General features: G+C 36.9%; 1 protein-coding gene and 1 long non-coding RNA gene across 3 annotated transcripts; both read left to right on the top strand.

Annotated features, from left to right (window-relative positions):
* The first annotated feature begins 11,599 nt into the window (after positions 1-11,599).
* On the top strand, positions 11,600-12,565 carry LOC130998274 (uncharacterized). The gene has a single exon (XM_057923706.1). The coding sequence runs from the start codon at positions 11,600-11,602 to the stop codon at positions 12,563-12,565; it is 966 nt and encodes a 321-aa protein (XP_057779689.1).
* Positions 12,566-13,165: 600 nt separating this feature from the next.
* On the top strand, positions 13,166-16,075 carry LOC130997446 (uncharacterized). 2 transcript variants are annotated; one of them, XR_009093081.1, is made up of 6 exons: positions 13,166-13,359; positions 13,437-13,551; positions 13,780-13,822; positions 14,598-14,668; positions 14,740-14,832; positions 15,649-16,075. It is a non-coding gene; the product is annotated as an uncharacterized LOC130997446 (long non-coding RNA). The 2 variants fall into 2 exon arrangements; XR_009093080.1 differs by having other exon boundaries at positions 13,180-13,359; positions 13,437-13,493.
* Positions 16,076-16,171: the final 96 nt, after the last annotated feature.

Here is a 16,171-nt window from a genome sequence, read left to right as displayed (position 1 = left end):
CACTAGTTTTAGCCCCCTCCCGGACGACTAAAACAGTAGATTATGGGTCATAATTGCCGTCCCCGGTCAATTTCTAACCTATAACTCCCAAGAGCACAAAAGATCAACAAGCCCTCACCCAACTCTCAACCTCCCGGTTTATTGAGATGATATGTATCAAACTCCTAATCTATTGTAATTATCCTCTCCCGATTCAAATCACAAATTAGAAATGCACAAAAGGTGGCCAACCAATCATACAAGAGATAAATCTAGGACTTGAAAAGATAACAATAAGCACAATCAAGATATATATAGAACAAAGAAATCAATCCATTACAAATCCATCTAATCTAATCCCTAAGATAAGAGATTTTAGCCAAGCATATTCATAATAAAAGCAAATCTCAAGTCATAAGAAAACATAAATAAAGATATAGAGAGATAGAGATTCATAGACAAATCCTATAATCTTGATCTTCAATCATGTAGTCTTGATGAGCTCCTTTCCAAGTCTTCCCCTTCTTTCTTTGATTTTGGTGTTGTTCTTGTGTGTGGAAGAGAGAAAAAATGGTAGAGAATAGAGGCTAGGGTTTGGAAATGGAGTGTTGGGGAAGATGAAGTGGGTGTGTGTGGTGAATGAATGGGGAAAGGAAGAGAAAAATGGAGTTTTGAGGCTAAAATCGCGTTTGGGGTCCATTTGGGGGAGCCCCGCCCTTTTCCCGCGGTCACGGCCCGCGTCCGCGGCCTTCAAACGTGGGGGATGCTCAGGGGACCCGCGGTCCCGCCCCGCGGCCGCGGGTGGTGACCGCGGGTGTCTCCTGAGTCGGGGGCAGCTGACCCGCGGTCCCACCCCGCGGCCGCGGGTGGTGACCGCGGGCTACTGGGCGTTATGCGCAGTCCGCTCGTTTTGCTCCGTTCTCCCTCGTCCGGACTCGGATTTGATCGCCGTTTGCGCTCACGGATTCCTCTCGAGACGTACTTCAATATAATATCTTCAAAATCCTCCAATTAATCCTTGATTTTTCCTGAAATTACTCCAAAACTACACCAAGACATCAAATCTTCATAAAACTCAACATTATGGTACAAACACGCATTGGCAAGCAAAATATGAAGGGAAATGACAACAAATCATGTGGAATTGAGGTACGAAAACCATGTTTGTCAACCCCCCCAAACTTAAAGCGTTGTTTGTCCCCAAACAACAAAGAGAAGAGAAATAAAAGATAACAAACATGTGAGAATGAATTGGTGTCATTTCAAGGGCTTCAATTTTTTCAAAATATTTCACTAGTGTATCACAAGTAGATATGCATTTCAAGAAGTCACAAGTGATAGTAAGTTCAACATTATAGCCTCCAAGCTTGAATCCTCACAAGGTGAATGTTTCAATGATGCACTCGACTCTCAAGTGTTTAGAATGGACGTGTTTACACTCAATTCGAAACAATGCATGCAATCTACCATAGGCTTGCCATTTGTCCTAACTCTCTATGCTTCAATGTGTTATAAATAGAGATCAAAAAGGGCTTTCATTGGGTTGTAATGAGGGCTCTTTGGTAAGGTGAGTAGTTTTTTAGGCAAAGTGACTCATCCCACAATCCATCAATCACAATGAACAAATCAACTTCACCATTTCTCTTATCAATCAAAAACCAAAATCCCTACATTTCATCTTTTCATCCTTAGTGATATCTATCATGGCTATGATTCAAAAGGCAAATCACTCCCCTTTATGCTCTTTTATTCACATTCAGTTTCATTTCTTTTTCTTTTTGAGCTCATAGGGGATTAGTGATTTTCACACAATCAAAGCTTGATAAGCAATTTCAATCATTTCCCAAACTTTTTTCTTCATCAAAGCAACCACTAACACTCTAAGTTCTACCCCTTTATCATTGGTTCATTCAAAGAAAGGCTACAAGGCACAAAAGGGGTAAACTAGGATCATATGAGAATTTGGCACAATTGGGGTCAAGTGGCTAACAAAGATGGCCTTAAATCACTTCAATATTAACAACACATCTACTTTTATTTTCAAGAGAGGACTCATGGCAAGTTCTAGAGACCAACATACATGCTCAATCGATTTACACTCAAGAACAAAATGAGATTGTGATAATATGACAATCAATGGCTCAAATCTTACAAGCTCATTATCAAGTTCTTGGAGGCAAAACATTTAAATCACTTGTCACAAGTTCAAACTTTTCATGCATAATCCACAAGTGATACACACAATTTCTTTTCAAAAGCAACATTCATATCATAAGCCCAACACACATTTCATCCAACTCATGTTTTTCAACAATCAAGCTCAAAAACAAAAGACAAGGAAAAGCTCAAAAACAGAGACAAAATCTCATTATTCGAAAACTAAACTAACTAAATAAATAAACAACGGATAAACGAGATAAGTAACCCATCTTCACCCTCCCCCCAAACTTATTTCACACAAAGGAGAAATAAGTTTGGATGAAGGAGAAAATGGTTACTTGTCTCGTACTCACAAACGAGGTGGAGGCTTAGGTGGTGGCCATTTCTCATCAAATTTGCATGCTCCATCCACCGCGACCCAAAAATATGGTGGCTTTGCAATTCTTGAGACATCCCGGGCGTCATGGTAATCTCGTTCACCATCTAGAGTACCACCACACTCAAACAATTCCTTATTAGACAAATCAAAGTGAAAATCAAAAGATGAAGATAAATAAAAGTGAAAGAAGCAAGCCTTCATAGAATCGCCTGTGGCGAGGTAAGGATCGACAAAATTTTTGACTTTGCTTTCTTTAAAGCTTGTGAAATCTTCATCTTTTTGAAATTGTAGAGATTGTGTCGGAAAAGTTGGGCTCTCGACTTCAAGGGGTTTGGAGAATTGATCCTCATCTTCTTCATACTCTTCTTCAACTTCTTGAGGCTCTTCACTTAGCATTGGCATTGGTTCCTCATACAAGGTTCCATTTTGAAGGCTAATGGCCATGCACAAATCATCAATTCGCTTTTGATTTTCCATAGTGGTAGCCAAAGACCTTCTTTGCTCTTCTAGCATAACCTCCGATTTTGCTAGACTTTTTTCTATCCAAGCTTGTGTAGCTATGAAGCATTGAAGGAGATCGTCTTTTGAATTTGATTTCTCCTCTTGATAGTATCGATTTCCCCCTTGGAAGCCTTCTTGAGTGGAATAAGAAATTTCATAATTCCAACTATTGAAATGGTCCTCATACTCCAATGGTGATTGCCACTCCATGGCATTGCACCCCATGTCATAAAAGTCACCATAGGAAGGTGTTGGTTGGAAGGCTTTTTGGATCATTGGTTGCCTACAATTTCTTTTGGCTTCCAAAACACGCAACTTAAGTTGCATCAACGCCAATTGTAGTTGGAGTTGCTCAACCAACTCATTCCTTCCATCATCCATTTTTGGTGCCGCTTTTACGGTTGTGGAGCAATTTTCTCTAACAAAAACAAATAAACATATAAATAAACAAACATAAAAACAATATCTAAATTAGATAAAAACAACTTTTCACAATATCAAAAGTAAAAACTCAACCAATCCCCGGCAACGGCGCCAAAAACTTGTTCGCTATTATTTTCACCACGCCGCAAGTATACGGTGTAGTTGCAATAAGTGGAAGCAAGGTCGTATCCCACAAGGATTGGTGAATTCAAACTTCTAAATACTATTAATGAGTTGTTTTCAATCTATTTAGACAACCAAAGATGAAGAGGTGTTGATAACTAAAACAAAGCTAAATTAAAGCAAGCAAAGTAAAATAACAACAAGATAAACTTAGTTAATAAATTGGGGAATGACTCGAATGAAAGTTATCCTAGGGACTAAATTTCGATGGATCGTAATGAACTTCAATCTAAAGCAATATTAATCTTGATATGGCCTACTTATCTAGGGCGATCTCCCCACTAGTTTTAGCCCCCTCCCGGACGACTAAAACAGTAGATTATGGGTCATAATTGCCGTCCCCGGTCAATTTCTAACCTATAACTCCCAAGAGCACAAAAGATCAACAAGCCCTCACCCAACTCTCAACCTCCCGGTTTATTGAGATGATATGTATCAAACTCCTAATCTATTGTAATTATCCTCTCCCGATTCAAATCACAAATTAGAAATGCACAAAAGGTGGCCAACCAATCATACAAGAGATAAATCTAGGACTTGAAAAGATAACAATAAGCACAATCAAGATATATATAGAACAAAGAAATCAATCCATTACAAATCCATCTAATCTAATCCCTAAGATAAGAGATTTTAGCCAAGCATATTCATAATAAAAGCAAATCTCAAGTCATAAGAAAACATAAATAAAGATATAGAGAGATAGAGATTCATAGACAAATCCTATAATCTTGATCTTCAATCATGTAGTCTTGATGAGCTCCTTTCCAAGTCTTCCCCTTCTTTCTTTGATTTTGGTGTTGTTCTTGTGTGTGGAAGAGAGAAAAAATGGTAGAGAATAGAGGCTAGGGTTTGGAAATGGAGTGTTGGGGAAGATGAAGTGGGTGTGTGTGGTGAATGAATGGGGAAAGGAAGAGAAAAATGGAGTTTTGAGGCTAAAATCGCGTTTGGGGTCCATTTGGGGGAGCCCCGCCCTTTTCCCGCGGTCACGGCCCGCGTCCGCGGCCTTCAAACGTGGGGGATGCTCAGGGGACCCGCGGTCCCGCCCCGCGGCCGCGGGTGGTGACCGCGGGTGTCTCCTGAGTCGGGGGCAGCTGACCCGCGGTCCCACCCCGCGGCCGCGGGTGGTGACCGCGGGCTACTGGGCGTTATGCGCAGTCCGCTCGTTTTGCTCCGTTCTCCCTCGTCCGGACTCGGATTTGATCGCCGTTTGCGCTCACGGATTCCTCTCGAGACGTACTTCAATATAATATCTTCAAAATCCTCCAATTAATCCTTGATTTTTCCTGAAATTACTCCAAAACTACACCAAGACATCAAATCTTCATAAAACTCAACATTATGGTACAAACACGCATTGGCAAGCAAAATATGAAGGGAAATGACAACAAATCATGTGGAATTGAGGTACGAAAACCATGTTTGTCAACAGCCTCCACAAGACCGTTGATTATGTTGCAAAATGGGAAGTTGCTCAAGAAAAGTTGGAATCAGAGATAGAAACCATTGTCAAGGAATGGATCAATTAACAATATTAGAATTTGAGCTTCAAAATGAAAGCAAAAACAAAACGATTCTTCATTTTTATATAAGCAATGATCTTAACAATGTCATGATCAGATACAGCACAATGGGTCTTGCTGTGTTCAACACAAAACCAAAAGAAAAAAGAAATATTTTTCTTGAAGCAACTGCTAAAGTGGTAGTCTACAGCAAGAGGGAAGAGATAATCTGCAATCCACAATCGTAACAATCACCCGGAACCAGTTTCTTATGGTTTTCTTAATCGTACATTCCTTCCTGCTCCCAAACATCTACCAGAAAATCGACCATTTCCTGCCAGTTTAACAGTCGAAACAGTGAGATTATAGGAGTGGTGTTTGCGCGGCGGGGATGTTGCGCGCCGTGTTTCTCGACCCCTTCATCCTCCACGTCACAGCCTTCGCCACCAAAACCATCTCAATCTCCAGCATCGCCGACCCGCCGCCACCGGCTGTCGGAGGCGCGGAGACGGACGGTGAAGGAGAGGTAATCGACGAAGGAAGAGCTGGCGGCGAGAAAAAGGCCGTAGGAGAAGGAGAAGGCGATGAGGACGCAGGAGCCGCCGCCGCCATTTCAAGCACTCCAGATCTCCAGATCTCCGGCGATCGACGGCAACGCCACTTCAAATATTGGAGCTCGAAGTCGGAATCAATGGATTCGGTGCTCTAACCACTGCGATGCCTCCGATTACGCCACCGATTGATGAATCCATGGAATCGAGATCGCCGCGCGACGACAACGGCCACGGCACGCACACTTTCACCACCGCCGTCGGATCCATCGTCTCTGGCGTGAGTTTGTTCGGTTACAACGGCGGCGCAGGGATGAGATCGCCGGCGATCTGAGCTCGAAGGGAGGGAGGGAGGGAGGGAGAGAGAAAAAGAGAGAGAATGGGGAAGGGAGTTGACTGTGAGGGAGAAGAGAGAGAAGAGAATGAGAGAAAAAAAGAGAGTGCCAATTTTTAAAGGAGGGTATTTTTGTCTTTTCAATCAAAAAGTGGACAGTTTTTATTATTTTTATCTTAGTGGACAATTTTTATCTTTACAATATGAAAGTGGATAGTTTTATATATTAACTCTTACTATTATTATTGTTATTGTTATTGTTATTATTATTATTATTATTATTATTATTATTATTATTATTATTTTCTTATTATTCTTATTATTTATTATTGTTATTATTGTGAATGTTATTGTTATTGTTGTTTTATTCTTATTATTATTATTATTATATTATTATTATTATTATTATTATTATTATTATTATTATTTATATATTATTATTATTATTATTATTATTATTGTTGTGTTGTATTATTTATTATTATTGTTATTATTATTATTATTATTATTATTATTATTATTGTTATATTATTTTTATATGTTATATTATTATTATCCTTATTATATTATTATCCTTATTATATTATTATTATATTATTATTTTATTATTATTATTATTATTATTATTATATTATTAGTATTATTATTATTATTATTTTTATTTGTTGTTGTGTTTATTATTTATTGTTATTTTATTATATTATTATTATATTATTTTATTGTTATTATTTTTTTGTTATTATTATATTATCCTTATTATATTATTATCCTTATTATTATTATTATTATTTTATTATTATTTTTTTTATTATTATTTATTATCGTTATTATTATTATTATTATTATATTATTATTATTATTGTTGTTGTTGTTATTTATTATTATTATTATATTATTATTATTATTATTGTTATTTTATTATTTTATTATTGTTATTGTTATTGTTATTGTTATTATTAGATTATATTGTTATTATTATTATTATCCTTATTATATTATTATCCTTATTATTATTATTATATTATTATTATTATTATCGTTATTATTTTATTATTATTATTATTATTATTATTATTTATTATTATTCTTATATTATTATTATTTATGTTATTATTCTTATTATTGTTATTATATTATCCATTTATTATTATCCTTATTATTATTATTATTATTGTTATTATTATTATTATTATTATTATTGTTGGTGTCATTATTATTATTATTATCAAATAACTAATGAAAGATTAGTAAAAGTAATCACAATACATAAACAGTACCCTTTTAGTCTTTTACACCACCTTTTTCAGCTTTCTTAGTCTCCGTGCCGAACCCCAAATGAGAGTTTTTTTGGTGGACGGAGGGAGTAATTTTTTTATGCATGTAAAAATCAGTTTTTCAAAAAAAAAAATTGGGGGGGGGGTGGGGTGGGGGGGGTCAGTGGTCAGAAAATCAGTTTTTGAGAAAAAAAAATTGTGGAGGGATGGGTGGGTGGGTGGGGGGTGGGGGGTAGGGGTGGGTCAGTGGTTAGAAAATCAGTTTTTTTTTTTAAAAAAATTGGGGGGGGGGTGGGGGGGTAGGGGGAGGGGTGGGGTTCAGGGGTGTGGGGGGTGGGGTGAAATCTTATGCATTTTTATATGAAACTTTATGCATTTTTATATGAAAGTTCATGAATTCTCGTATGAAACTTTATGCATCTAAAATATACCTATATTGAGAAAATCTAATTTTTTTTTAATTTCGAAAATTACATTCCAATTTTACCCCTTTCCAGATGTTGCCTTGAAATGCCTTGCCACATGTCACCATCTTGATGCGCCACATGTCATAAATGTGTGGTCTAGATTTGGATTTACGGATCTATTATAAGCTTGGATACTACCGGAACCCAACCATATATATATATATATATATATATATATATATATATATATATATATATATATATAGGGGCACGCTCCAGTGAAACCCCCTATTTTTAGTAAGACCTGAGACACGATCTCGTGCGTTTATTTCACCAATTCTATGACTGATATTGTATCTAGAGGGAGAATTTTTTTTCTTAGGGTTCGAATCCTGGAGGGAGCGAAATATTTTAAATTTCGTTATTCATCAGTATATACTGCCTTGTGGCCCTTGTTCATCAGTATATACGTCTTATTCATTGCACCCAGTGTCTCACGAAAAATAGGGGATCTCACTGAAGCGCGCCCCTATATATATATATATATATATATATATATATATATATATATATATATAACAGAGACCAAATCTCATGCGTTGATCTTATCTAATCTAACGGTCAGCGTTCGTTCATTCAACGTTCAACGAAATTTTGTATTGAACGTATACAGGGTTCGAACCCAAAAACCTCAAATGTTCAATAAAATTATTTGTATGTTCGTTTAACGTTCAATAGGAATTACTGACATGTTCAATAGTTCTCCATTCTCTACTTGTTTGTTGGTTTACATAGAACCTAACCATATCTGTATATATATATTTAAATACCTTTTTGACATATACGTGGTACTTGTGGTGCAAATGCAAAATATATATAGATCATATTCAAATGAAAGAAGAAATTCTAAATATAATAAAATTTAATTAAAAATATACATTAAATAATTAAAATTTCCTTGATGGATAGTGATAACATGCATTCATAATGGAAGAACTAATAACGTAAGGATTCATATATATATGTCTCCATTTTTTTTACCTTCATTTATTACCGAGTTGCATTTTATTAAGTATTAAATATTGTGACTTGGAAAATTTGAATTTTGGCTTCTCATAAAGGATAAACTAAAATGTACATTTCCAATCGGTACTACCAAAATTATTATTATTATTATCTTCAATTTGTCCATGTAATGAAAGTTTTGACCAACTTCAAAGACTGACCCATATTCGAGAAGTTTTTGAAAGTCTTTAGAAGTTAAAAGTTTGGTAGTCAAAAGTTCCAAAATATGAATAAAAATAAATAATAAAATAGTGGGTGATTTGAATGGCAATGAATCCACTAAATATGATTGGAACTTTCTCATTTATTTTGTCTGCCCTTCATACAGCATATCAAACATTAAAGTGGTCTTAAAGTAGTTCTATAAAAATTAAATAAAGTGATCATTTAATCCAAACTTTGTTGCATAATAGACAGTTTGAATACAGAGTTTTCCCGAGCTAGTGCACGTGTGGTGATCAATTCAAAATGCTGTAATATCAAAAAGTGTTGTTTTGACCAAAATTGACAAGTTTCTTTCTTTTTTTCAGTTCATAGCACACTCTCAAATTCACAGTAAAAATATAAGTTTTCTCTTATATGAGGAGTAACAATTTTAATTTAAATATGGTGAATTTTTTGAAAAGGATAAAAGAGAAGCTAAATCCAAGGAGTGAGATGCATTAAAACTTTGCCATCGTAAAGTTAATGAAAAAATACCGATTAAGGAAAGAATAGTTATCTATAAAAAGGATGGTCTCGATGCCGATCGCACCAATTGCCGTATTGTCTTCCGAGAGCAATGTCGGACCATTGTCCGATTATTCTTGATACAAAGAAGGTGGATTGGGGACCAAAGCCATTCCGATTCATCAATGCTTGGATTAAACACCCGGATTACAAACTGATCATTCAAAAGGTGTGGAATGAGGCGAACATTCAGGGATGGAGCTGTTATGTCTTCAAGGAAAAACTAAAGGCTGTGAAGGCGGCTTTGAAAGAGTGGAACAAGACTTCCTTTGGTCACATCGAAAAGAAGATTAACTCCTTGAAGGAAGAACTTCTTGAATGGGACACGATCGACGACGTGTTCGGGTTAGAGGAGAGTGAGGCGACTCGGAGAAACGAGATCAGAGCAAACATCATCCTCCAATCAAGGGCTAAAATTAGTTTACTTCAGCAGAAATCTAATGTCAGGTGGCTTAAGGAGGGGATCTCAACTCAAGTTTCTACCATAAAGCAATCAGAGGTAGAAGGAAAAAGAATGAACTGACAGGGCTACAATTTGAGCAGCAGTGGATTGAAGAGCCGACAACCCTTAAGGAGAAAGTGAAGAACTTTTTCGAGAGCTTTTACAAGAGAAGAAGCAGAGTTATGCCAATCATTCCCCAAGATTTCGTTGCAAGCAAAATCAGCGAAGAGGATAAGAGGTGGATGGTCAAACAATTCACCGAAGAGGAGATCAAGGAAGCAGTTTGGAGCTGCGACGGCAACAAAAGCCCGGGCCCAGATGGTTTCAACATCAACTTCTGGAAAAATGCTTGGGAGACCATCAAACAAGACTTCTTGAAGGTGATGAAGGATTTCCACACAAATGGGAAGATCCCCAAAGGATGCAACTCCTCATTCATTGTCCTTATACCCAAGAAAGAAGAGGCATGTACCTTGGACGAGTTTCGCCCAATATCACTCATCAGCAACATCTACAAGGTCATTGCAAAGATTCTTGCAAACAGAATGAGGGCAGTCATGGATGTGATCATTTCAGAAAACCAAAGTGCCTTCATCTGCGGCCGGAATATCCTAGATGGAGTGGCGGTTCTTAATGAAGCAATGACAGAGGCAAAGAGAAGAAGGAAGGGGAGACTGTTCTTCAAAATTGATTTCGCAAAAGCATACGACTCGGTCGAATGGGATTACTTAGATACGATGCTGGATCGTTTCAACTTTGATCCCCGTTGGAGGAGATGGATCAATGGCTGTCTGACCTCTGCCTCAGCCAATGTCTTGATCAATGGCGCACCTTCGGGTGAATTCCAACTTAAATGGGGCCTCAGACAAGGAGACCCGTTGTCACCTTTTCTTTTCCTTGTAGCAGCCGAAGGTCTTCAATCTTTGATGGATAGAGCAGTGGAGAAACAAGTTGTGAAACCGACAGAAATTGGGAACGACAGAATTAAGGTCTCACACCTTCAATATGCCGACGACACCATTTTCATTCTAGAGGATCAAGAAAGCAACGCGGAATCAATGAAGTACATTTTGAAACTTTTCCAATTGTTGTCAGGTCTGAAAGTTAATTTCGACAAAAGCTGCCTCTTTGGAGTTGAGATCGAGGACCAGAAACTCGAGAGAATGGCGGAGGTGCTTTCATGTAAGGTCGGTTCCTTCCCTTTCATTTACCTTGGGCTCAAAATTGGTGGTCGCTGTAAAAGTGTGGTTGAATGGAATTCGATAGTGGAAAAAGTTAAAAGGAGGGTGGCCGGCTGGAAAAAAATGAAACTCTCTTTGGCTAGACGGATCACCTTGGTGAAGGCAGTTTTGCAGGCAATCCCGGTCTTTCAACTCGCCTTTTCCATCATTCCAAAGGCAACTATCAAGTCCATGAACTCCTTTTTTTGTAAGTTTCTATGGGGGGGAGTGCGAGTCAAGGATCGATTGCGTGGGTGAAGTGGATTGATCTTTGTTGTGACAAGAATGAAGGGGGGTTGGGGTTTAGAAACATCGAGTGGTTCAATAGGGCTTTGGTGTTGAAATGGGTTTGGCGTTATCTTGTAGGGAAAGGAAAATTTTGGGCAAGAATTATGAGATCGATCTATGGGGAGATCGAGTGGGGAGAAGAAGGGATGACATTGGCAGGAGATGGTAAATATAGGACAGGGTGGTTCCTTGAGTGGGGAAATCCAGAACAGGTGGTTTTGGAACAATATTAAGCGTAAAATTGGAAACGGGAGGACCACAAAATTCTGGGAGCATGGGTGGACGGGCACAAGACCTCTAAAGCTTGAATTCCCTAGACTTTTCCAACTAACTGAAAATAAGGAGGCAACAATTAGTGAATTCGGAAAGTGGGAGAACGGAGGTTGGATTTGGGAGTTGAAGTGGAGGCGGGATCTTTTCCAGCGTGAAATCGAGGCTTCTAACGAACTGCTCTCTTCTATCTCTAGTGTTTCTCTTGTTGCAGGGAATGAAGATGGGTGGTGTTGGAGAGCAACCAAGAATGAAACTTTCTCAACAAAATCAGCATATGAACTCATCAAAGCCACAAGGAATCAAGATTTGACAGCGCATCCGAACAAGGATTTGATTGCCAAAGTGTGGGATACACCCGCACCACAGAAAGCGAGAGTCACAGCATGGAGAGCACTGAGGAATAGACTGCCGACCTGTAACAATCTGGTGAAGAGGAATATACAGCTCGGCGTCGAGGAGGTAATGTGCAATGCGTACTTCCATCAAGTTGAGTCTGCAAATCATTGCTTCTTGACATGCCCAAAAGCGGAGGTAATCTGGAACAGCATTTATCAGTGGCTGGGCATCACCGACGTTAGACAGCAGTGCGTCGTTGCACACCTGGAATCTTTTGCACATTTGGGCAGGAGTAAAAGGAGCCGGAAATTCCTTACGACACTTTGGATGTGCACCATTTGGCTGATGTGGAAGTGGCGAAATGTGAGCAGATTCGACAGCAACACTGGAGACACCAAAAGTATGATTGGGGAGCTCAAAGTTAGAATGTGGAGTTGGATTAAAACTTTTGGATTGTTAGATTATGATATTAGTTTCTCCTCTTGGTTTACAGGAGAAATTCATAATTTCATTGTCTAAACTCTTTTGGTACCTCTGGTACCTTGATATTTATACATTAACTTTTCTGATAAAAAAAAATGTAATTATATATTTTAATCTTGATTTTAAACTTGTGTATCAAATAAGTACTGATGTCATGTGTTTTATCTACCAAACACATAAATATAAATATTAATCTCACTTTATCCACAATTTTAACCATAAGTTTAATTAACTAAGTATATCTTAACATGCATATCAAACAAGCCCCAAGTGTTAACAACATAGGTTTTAATTAACCTAATTTTTAATAGTTGAATTCTCCAGTTTAAACTTTAAATAAACTTAAAAGGAACTTATTTTTTTTTGTACATAATATGTTATGAAATTGTATATTACATTAATCAAATAATAATCATACTATTATAAAGTAGATTAAATATCCAAACAATACAATCCAATTTTCAAATAAAATACAATCACTACAAAAAAACGCTTTTTTACCGAGGGATTACCGAGGGAAACTGTTCCCTCGGTAATTACCGAGTATTTTGCGAGAGTTTTCGAGGGATAATGTATTTTTAATATTTCCGAGAGATTACCGAGTGGATAAATTACCGAGAGAATATTTCTCTCGGTAAATGATAAATTTAATTGTATATCTAGATTTAATTTAAGTAAAATTTATAGTTTAAATTTACCGAGTGGAAGTTCCCTCGGTAAAATTGAATTAAACACTGTTCATAGACGTCTTCCTCATTTCCCTCCCCAAATTGAAAGCCCTAGCTACTTTCTCACCCCTTTTCGCCGCTGTCGTCCGCCACCCCACCACCGTAAGCTCACTAACTCTCTCTCTCTATATCGCTCTCTCTCTGTCTCTGAGATCTCTCTGTGTGTGTTATTCCGTCAGCTTTCGCCGTCGTCCCTCCGCGCGCCGCGCGCCGCTGTTACTGCTGCTCTGGTTCAGGTGGAGAAGCTTTCTTTCATTTGGTTTCAATCAACACTCTCTCTCTCTGGTTGAATATGTACAACAACTCAACACTCTCTCTCTCTCTCGTTGAATAAAGCTTGGCCATAGGATTTTAATGTTTGCCAGCAGCTGAAGCATTTTAAATCAAGTAACAGATTTTGAGTAAAATACAAAAGGAAATGCGATTGGATTTAATGTTTTATGTGTGTTTTGCTGTTCTTGGCATTGATATTGGTTAAGTTGCTCTGAATCATGCCTTCTTTTGGCGATTTACTCTGTGCAGAAGGAGTCACCAGTAGGTTTGGCAACAGAATCAGCTCATCCTGGTAATATTTCTGAATCTGTAGTTTTAGAATTGATCAGTTTGTTCTCTTTGATGATAGTTTTTGATATAGTATTGAACCATGGTTTTCTTGGTATAGTGATGGAGAAAAAACAGAACTGATAATAGACTGCATTGTTATCAGTAATCATGATATGTGCTGGTTTTCTTTCTCTTACTTGTGGTTTTCATGAATTGTTGATATTTGCTTTTCTTGATATGTGATTCTGAATAAATCAAAGGATTAGTGATTAGTGATTGAGGATTGCTAGTCATGATTAATGAAAAGAAGTCTCATTATCATGCGGCTATCATTGATTACAGATTAGACAGAAATAATCTCCCAACTCAAGCTTAGGCCTATTAGATTTTCACAGGTCAATATTAAAATATTCATGAGCAACTCAGTAATGCATCCCACTGTTTTCTATGGGAACTGCAGCAACAAACATACCTCTGTTTAGACAACTAGAGAATTTTGGAATGAATGGGCAGTTGTTCTCCTTCATGCAACGACAGTCTCAGGGAATATAAACTAAAAGTAATATGATAGGCGATAGCTCTGTGACCAAGACATAGAATATAGAGGAATACTCAACGGATGAATGGTTTGACTGATCTATCTCTAAGCATATATAAATAAAATGGAACTAAATATGATTCTTCTCTACTGAGGGGTTTGCTGGTTTCCCAGATTTCTTGACAAAGTAAGAGGTTTGTTAATTGGTAACTGCTTGAAGATGAACATGCTATTGTCTAACTTATGTATCTTTTTGCAGGGAAGGGAGATTTTACAGAGCACTGTTAATTGGTAACTGCTTGAAGCTGTATGTAACAGTTCTTGCACAAGGTTGCTTGGTTTTCTAGTAATTTTAAACTTCTGCCCATCGAATTTCTTTAATATTTGTTTTGTCTAAGCAGGTTATTTATGGAGACACAGATTCAATAATGATATAAAGTAGAGCAAGCTTCCCAAAGGGCTTTGTTTTTGGGATTGCATCTTCTGCTTATCAGGTAACCTTTTCATTTTGTAATTTATAATTTATAATTATTTTATGGCTATCTTAACTGGGTGGCATGTAAGAACTTTAAATTATAATATTAATTAACATTTAAGAACTTTTAGAATGACAGCAAACAGATTAGACAATCTTGGCATCCTATAATTGAGACAAAAAACGAGTCTATTATGACTTAGGAATAGTGGAAGCTTCATTAAAAGATTAATAATAAGTGGTTTTCATGCATGAAATTAATATATTCTTTCCTTACTTTAGTTATTATGCTTTTCTTTTTTGTTCTCATTAAACATCTCCAGAACTTAAACCTTGAATTAGGAAATAACAAGGAATCTTGCAAAAATAAATAATTCAGCAGCACTCAGATTGTGGCTTCAACATTTATGCTCATTTAAATCCATCGTAATACATGATTTGTTTTTAATACTCTATTTCTATTGACTATTTTTTGAATTAAATGCATGCACAAAGAAGAAATCTCCAACCAAGCATCATAAACTGCTCCATGCTTGTTTTATAAATTTGACCCCCTCAAGTAAACCTGTATTTTGTGCAATAATTGTGGATTGGGGCAAGGAATCTATAACAGAAAGCAAGTTATCTTAGCTTCTATATTGTGTGTTCTTCATAAAGTATGATTACACGAATCTATTTAGATTAGTGAATTTATAAGCTATTGGCAAATGGAATAAATGATATGGTATTGATAATCAAGGAATGTAAGTTTACTGCATGAATAAAAGGATTTTGCTGGTAATCAAGGAATGAGTTCAAGAGAAATGATATTAGTTCTATGCTGTTGTAAATGCAGGTCTCCGAATCTGGAAGCAGCAGTTGTTTGGGAGATATTCAGCTCAGGAACCAGCAGAAGATTGGAGATTTTGAGAACTTGTGAGAAGTATAGGAAGAAGCCAAGAATAAGAAAAGAGATTGAAAGATTGTGAGCATACACTCCAGCAGCTTCAGACGGAGCGTGAGCAGAGAGTTCGATTGGAGGAGTCACTTCGGGTAACTAATGAGATGCTCCAGCAGTTCTTGAGGTCCCAGCAGTCGAGGAGTAGTGGCTCAGGAGGTTCTTAGCTTTTGTGTAGTATGTTTGGTACATTTTGATACATTATTATGATATTTCGCTTAGATGTAGTTTATTTAGTACTTTTTATGTTATTGTGTTATTTACATATAAACATATTGTTGGATATTGAACAATGTCGAATGAATTTTAAATTATGTTTAGATTATATTGTAATTGGATTTATTGATAAACATGTTGTCGTAACTAGGTATATAAAAAATTAAAATGGAAAAACATAAAAAATCAAACTTTACCGAGGAAT

This window comes from Salvia miltiorrhiza, chromosome 8 (assembly GCF_028751815.1).
Source record: "Salvia miltiorrhiza cultivar Shanhuang (shh) chromosome 8, IMPLAD_Smil_shh, whole genome shotgun sequence".
Classification (NCBI taxonomy): domain Eukaryota; kingdom Viridiplantae; phylum Streptophyta; class Magnoliopsida; order Lamiales; family Lamiaceae; genus Salvia; species Salvia miltiorrhiza.
This window is presented reverse-complemented; position numbering and strand designations above follow the sequence as displayed.